General features: G+C 30.0%; 1 protein-coding gene across 1 annotated transcript; it reads left to right on the forward strand.

The window, feature by feature from the left end:
• The first annotated feature begins 3,566 nt into the window (after positions 1–3,566).
• Positions 3,567–7,568, forward strand: LOC21390233 (calcineurin B-like protein 7). The gene is made up of 8 exons (XM_010102451.2): positions 3,567–3,706; positions 4,775–4,857; positions 5,065–5,124; positions 5,614–5,722; positions 5,949–6,001; positions 6,601–6,681; positions 6,787–6,899; positions 7,148–7,568. Exons 1-8 carry the CDS (start codon positions 3,628–3,630, stop codon positions 7,209–7,211), a joined length of 642 nt encoding a protein of 213 aa, XP_010100753.1. The 5' UTR covers positions 3,567–3,627; the 3' UTR covers positions 7,212–7,568.

Below are 7,568 nucleotides of genomic sequence, written 5' to 3' on the forward strand. Positions count from 1 at the left end.
TAGAGAGAGAGAGAGAGAGAGAGAGAGAGAGTAATTTTCCTACATTGGTGAATTTTCTCTATTAATTTATCCTTGTCTTATAAAGGAAATAACAAAGAAAAAAAATCATAACTTATCCACAAACCATACTATTTCAACTAGAAAAATGATAAGCAAGATTACTTGTATTGATGTTATAATTCATTTCATCATTCTGAGTATGAAATTGACGATTGAAATAATTTTCTAAATGTGCCTTCTTATGTCAATTATTTTATCGCGGCGAGCCATCTAGTTGGAGTAAGCCCAAATAAAGACTCGATCATATTCTTGGTACTGGTACTGTTGGACTTGGACGAGGCTGCATTTTTTTTCCTTTAGTTTTTTGCTAAAATATTTTCTTTTTAATGCTGATGTTTTTTTTTTTGTTGACGGTGAAAATTTATCAACAAAAAAATAATTAATTTTGAGATAAATTAATGCGATTCGTGACGATATAAATTACCATAGTTAAAATGTAGTAAAAATAAGAACACACGAAGATTTATTGTGGTTCACTCTCAATTTGAGAGCTACATCCACTTTAAAAATGAGGAGAGAATTCGTCTATTTTTAAGAGAATACACGTATTAATGCTCAATATGAGTCTTCCGGGGAATTTCTGGTCTATAATCCCCTATTTATAGCATAGGTCACTGCCTATAAACCTTTCTTATTTAAATTTGAGATATTTCTCTTGTCTTTTGAGATAGTTTCTTAAAAGATAGATATTACAATGAATTAGAAAATTTTACATATTTAAATTTTATATTTAAAATACAAATATTGACTTCTGGAGTAAATCTCGCTGATTCATTATTTTCTCGTAGCCTCGACTTCATAAGAATCTAGCGAAACCTCTTTGCCCCAGGTATAGCTTGAATCCCTGACTCTTTAAACACTTCTTGGAGTTTTGCGAAGCCTTGACTCCATAAGGATTGGACGACCCATCTTCACTCTTGGCACAATCTGATGACTCATCTCCATGAACGCTCTTAAAGCTTTTTAAAGAGTCGACTTCTTATTATTATTACTTAATATTTATAACGTGACATTAGGACTGAGTTGTCTACGTTCGGGCTTCTTAATGAGTCTCCGTTTTACACTACAACATTAACTGTATAAAATAATATTATAAAATCATCAGATTCGAACTACAAGCTAAAGTCCTACGAAATACGTATGTCGTATGCTATAATTAAAAATAAATAAATAAACAAAGCTGAATAAAAAAGCGTGCACGTTTTTTTCTCTTTGTGTGTGTGTTTTTCTTTTTTTATTATAAATATATGTTAATACCGTCCGTTTTTTTTGTTTATTTGAGTTTAAAATTTAAGTTTTATTACAATAAAAAATGAGAAATAGTCACATTTAATTTTTTTATTATAGTAAAAAGTTCTCACACAACATCATATCTCAACTCAAATTAGCGAACTGAACGGGTGTGTTTTACCGATTTGAGTTTTCAGTTTTAGGTTTCTATAGTAAAAAGCTCTCAAAAAATATTACATCTAACTTTTTCTATTACAGTGAAAAATTATCAGAAAATATTACATCTCAATTTAAATTAAAAATTCAAATTCGCGAAGTGAACTATGTCAATTTCTTAAAAAACTATTTAATTCAAAAAGAAAAAATTGTTTCTTTCCCCAAAAATAAAAAATAAATAAATGTTGACATCTCACTCAGACGTGAATTTAATAGATAGCAGACCCAACTGGCATGACGAAAGGGAAATTAACAATCGTTGACAATTATAGCCCTTCTCCTTGAGAAGAAGCAGACAGAGATAAGAAATTTCAACTCCATTTATCAGGAAGCTGAGAGAGCACCGATATTACATATCTATATATACATATATATATATATATATATATATAATGCTCGAAGATACTATGTAACAAAACAAGATTAAGAGAAGGGGGAAAAAAACTCGCTCAAAAATATTTATCTCTACCTCTCAGGTACATCTCTCTCTGATTTCTCTCGAGTGTGATCTTTTTTGGATTCTTGAATCATGTTTTATTTCCTTCTTTTTCTTTTTAGACTTGAATATTTGAAGTTCAATAATTTATATGGCATTGACTTTATGTACGTTTTCATGGTTTTTTATTTTTATTTTTATTTTTATTTTTACCATTTTGGTTAATGAGAGAAAGACCGGAAAAGGATTGACCTTTTCTGAACCATTTGCTTCTGATGTTTATTGTTTGGTTTGTTTCTCATTGTCTCCCAAGCCTTTTGCATCACAAGTTCTTAGTTCATAGGTGTTGAAATCCAATTACATACATACATAATATATATATATATAAGTTTTGTAATTTCTTTTGCTGGCAATATTTCATAAATCATGATCATATATGAGCAAGTTTTCTCTCTTTCATAAAAAAGACTGGCCTGTTTTTGTAACTTTAAATCTCCGAGTTCAACGCTGAATTAGCGCATTTTATGAGCTTAATATTCAACATCTATAATTTCCAGAAAAAAAAATGCCAAAAGAGATGTGAGAGTAAATGAGACTTTTCTTCAATTATTTCAGGCCCCAGACTATGGTATACAACCATTTATAGTCTCAAATGTAATTCATATTTCATAGTTTTAAATTTCTCTATTTTCCATTTTCTACCTTTTATTAGCATCAAAACTTCAAAAGGGTCGATCCAATTTGAATTTACTTTGCGTTTTAAGTTCTGATCAAATCAGATCTATCGACCGTGATTCTAGGAGAATTTAGGGTTCTGTAAATTAAACTTGCATGTTGGTGCCACTTTTCTTTTCTTTTTTTTTTTTTCTTCCTTCAAAAAAGAATTTTATAATAATAGTGCATGTTGGTCCCACTTTTTTCTTTTCTTGTTCTTCTTTTTCTTTTTTTTTTCTTTAAAAAAGAATTTTATATAATATATTAGGAGCTCATTTAGTTCACTGATTTAAATTTTTAATTTGAGTTGAGATGTAATTTTATGTAAAAATATTTTACTGTAATAAAAAAATTAAATGTGATTAATTTTAAAAAAAATTTACTGTAACAAAACTCAAATCGATAAAATAAACGATATCTAAAATCTCTCTCCCCTTTCTCAGTTTCCTTTCTGGCTGTAGCCTGTAATAGTTTGTTTTTTATTGATTGCCAGGTTAAGTCCCTTGGAATCGGCCGTAATATAATTTGGAGTTAAAAAGAAGAAAAGGTCAGATCTGCTTTTGTCATGACTTTATGATTATCCTCTTTAAATAACTAAAGAATATACGTCCTCTTGGAAGTTTTTGAATTTCCTACCATATATCCCTTGCTGAATTGTCTGTTTTAGACTTCAATGACTAATTAATATTTATCGTCATAGAAAAAGTTACAGAAGGCATTATTGGTCTGGTCTCTTTGGTCTAACAGGGGAAAAAAATGATTTGTTTGACCATGGTACTTTTGACAAGTCAAAATTTCTTGATCAAATTAAGGAACATGATTCGCTATTTTTGTTCTATAATTTAGTTATGGCTCGTTATTGAATGATTTTTTGCTTCCTTTTTCGCAGAGTGATTGGTCTGGCTTTTTTTTTTTTTTTTTTTAGCCCATTTGGAGTTTCTTAAGTGAGTTATGTTTCTAGTTTCCACATAATGGGCTGCTTTTCGTCCAAGCAAGTACCGAGAACGCCTGGCTATGAAGAGCCCACCGTTCTTGCCGCTGAAACACCTTGTGAGTATGCATCATAAAGTTATAACTATTGTGCTGTTTTTTTTATTTTTTTTTTTCCTTCTTTCTTTTTTTGAGATAATAAATAAATCTTTTGTCTGTAAATTCAATGAGATGAATTACATCGAGATATAATAGAATCCGATCAATATCATGAATAGCAATATCTGACAAATTGATTCATTTTTTTTTTGTCTAATGTTTTATGCTGGTCAATCCACTGTATTATTAGCCCTTAAGAAGTTTGAATTCTGATATTACTTGGAAAATTTTGAGGTAAATTAGACTAACTAGATAGTTCAAATGGGTGCATATTTTTAATTGTACCCACCCCCATATTTTCGGGTGTATATTTCTCTCTGAGTATCGGTTTGCAAGCTTAATCTAACTGTAATTTTACGTATGCTTTTAGTGTTGAGATCATAAGCTCCACTCTACCCATCTCAAATTTTTTTTTTAAAAAAAAATCGTAATAACTATAAAAAGAGAAAGAAAAGTTTACGATGTCACTACACATTATACAATCAAGATTTTTTAATACTGATATTACTTGGAAAATTTTGAGGTAAATTAGACTAATTAGATAGTTCAAATGGGTGCATATTTGTAATTGTACCCGCCCCCATATTTTAGGGTGCATATTTCTCTCCGAGTATCGGTTGCAAGCTTAGTCTGGCTGTAATTTTACGTATGCTTTTAGTGTTGAGATAATAAGCTCCACACTACCCATCTCAAGTTTTTTTTTTTTTTTTTAAAAAAAAATCGTAATAACTATAAAAAGAGAAAGAAAAGTTTAAGATGTCACTACACATTATACAATCAAAATTTTTGATATGATAAACATTGAACTGCTTGCTTCTTACAGTTTCTTCCACTATTAGAGATGTGCCATAACTCGAAGATTTAGGACCAGGTTGGTATTGGTTTTGGAGGCCTCAAAAGTTCTTTGCACATAAGTGGGTGCAAGGGGTGTGTTTGATATAAAAAGTACTTTGCACAAACGCCAATTCATTTATACTTCTTTTGCGATATATAAAAAAAGTGTTGACACATATTTTTCCCATGCTGCAGTTACAGTGAGCGAAGTAGAAGCCTTATATGAGCTTTTTAAAAAGTTGAGCAGCTCAATAATTGATGACGGTCTTATTCACAAGGTGTGTTTTTTCTTAGTTTGACATTTTAAAGTTTTTCAATGAAATATCTTTCAACTCTTCCGTCTTCTGAATTGCAATATGTGTTAGAAACATGATAGTGTAATATTATCTCTTCTCTTTTCTAATAGCTAATTACTCTTAAATATTAGATAGGTTTATTATATGCGTTCTACTTAGTGAATGATTTCGTATCCAATCGTTGAACAGGAAGAATTTCAGCTCGCACTCTTTAGAAACAAGAACAAGAGGAATCTTTTTGCAGACAGGGTACGTGATTCTAGTTCCTCCCGATATTTGTTACGAAATTTAAGGCACGTTTAGAACTCATTTCAAAATGATTTTATTTTTTATATAAAAATGAAAATGAAAACGTTTTCAATCTCATATATAAATTATTTTTAAAAATGCGTTTGGTAGTTTTATCAAAAGATTATTTTCAGTATAAAAAAAACTCATTAATGTCTCTCTTTCTCTCTGTCTACTCGAGAGAGGAGAAAACAAAAATAAAAAATGAAAAATGACTAAAAGTCGTTTTGCATTTCTCTCTCATTTTACACTAAATTAAAAAATCGTTTTTATTTCTATTTTTTTATCTTTATTGCGCCAAACGCCGTTTTGAAAACGTTTTAATTTTTTCTTTCTTAAAAAAATAAAAAATAAAAACGAGATTAATTCTAAACACGGCCTTAGTATTTCATTAAGTTACCATTATTTTGGCTTGTTAAGCAATCAAAAACAGCATCTTTCTTCTTGTAGATTTTCGATTTATTTGATTTAAAACGCAACGGGGTTATCGAGTTCGGGGAATTTGTTCGATCGTTGGGTATTTTTCACCCTAATGCACCTGTGGAAGACAAAATTGCATGTAAGATTCATCAATTTTCTTATTCAGATTATTATGTTTATGCTTAATTTTTGGTTTACCAAATCTCTATTAGTTTAACTGAACTACTTATTAAGATTGAATAATTAGCTTCAAATAGTTTAACTGAACTAGTTCTTCAGAGTAAACTATTTGCTTCAAAGAAATTTGACTTAATTACTCCTATAGACATATGTCATATACTAAGTTGATGAATATCCTTTTGCAGTTGCTTTTAGGCTGTATGATCTGAGACACACAGGGTACATTGAGCGAGAAGAGGTATGAGTGTTACAAATTCCTTCAATTTTAGAGTATCCATTTGTAGCGCACGTTTTTAAACTTTAAATTTGATCAAAATCAAGTCAAAATAAGATTTTTACTTAACTCAGATTCTAGTATGGATTTAACTATTAAGGGTCTGTTTAGTTTGCTGATTTAAGTTTTTAATTTGAATGGAGATGTAACTTTATGTGAGAGTTTTTTTATTGTAGTTAGATGTGACTATTTTTAAAATTTTTTTACTGTAGTAAAACTCGAATCAATGAAATAAAGAATGCCTAAACGTCCCTTGGTGTATAATTCTCATTCTTTATTTAATGTGATTTTCCTCTTACGTGCAATTTCTTTTTATTCGACGAAATTTATAAGTGGGAATTTTGTTGAAACTCGTTCACTTTGTTGATTTGAGTTTAAAATTTGAATTGAGATGTAATTTTATATAAGAGTTTTTTACTGTAGTAAAAAAATTAAATGTGATTATTTGTGAGAACTTTTTATTGAGAAAAACTCAAATTTTAAACTCGATCAGCGAAGTAAACGGGACCTAATGACAAAACTATGCAAAATAATTCTTAAAAAGTGAATCTGTCACATGGCAGTTGAAGGAGATGGTGTTGGCACTTTTGCATGAATCAGACCTGACACTTTCAGATGATGTGATTGAAACAATTGTGGATAAGGTTTGATGAGTTGCTCTTGTTTTTAGATTCTTATTAGACTTTTTTATTTTCTTTTTTTTTGCTGATTAAGACAAACACTCTAAAAGTTATTGTCTTTTTCTACAGACATTTAGTGATGCAGATACAAAAGGTGATGGGAGGATCGACCAAGAAGAGTGGAAGGCTTTTGTATTGAAACATCCGTCTTTGATGAAGAACATGACCCTACCATATTTAAAGTGAGCAGTAGTAAATTCTACAGCAATACTATTATAAAGTTGATTTGTATGTTTTTAAACATTAAATACAAAAACAAAACAAAATTTTTTTTTGCAAAACTAACAAAATCTAAACTGATTAAAAAACAAAAGAAAGAAAACCTTACTCATAATTTTTTTTTTTCATTTTTACTGTAAAATCTCATACAAAATTTGGTAGTATTTCCATTTTCTTTAACCTTATTTTTTTTCCCCCCCTTCATTTTCAGGGATATAACGTTAGCTTTTCCTAGCTTTGTAATGAACTCGGAAATGGAAGATTCAGATGTGTAAAACATAAAATAACATCAAACAAGGTGCCAACACCATACATCATGTATCCGAAAATGGCTACTGTTTCTTCATGTGTGTCGCGTTTGTGAAAGCAATTCGGATTCGGACATTGAACAATTCCATCTCTGAGATAATGAAAACTACGAGGAGCTGAAACAATGGAGCCATTACTTGAGATGCAAGTTACCACGGCGATCTGCAAGTTCTGTAAATAAAGTTCACATATGTGCAAATGTTTTCATTCTGAACGTCCTCCTTCTTGTTAATGTTTTTTGGAGCATAAGAAGAATTTTGACTATATAAGGGGAAAAAAAAAATGGTGCACAAGAGTTTTTATAAGAAGACCTTTGCTTTCAG

Source organism: Morus notabilis, unplaced genomic scaffold (assembly GCF_000414095.1).
Source record: "Morus notabilis unplaced genomic scaffold, ASM41409v2 Scaffold581, whole genome shotgun sequence".
NCBI classification, from domain to species: Eukaryota; Viridiplantae; Streptophyta; class Magnoliopsida; order Rosales; family Moraceae; genus Morus; species Morus notabilis.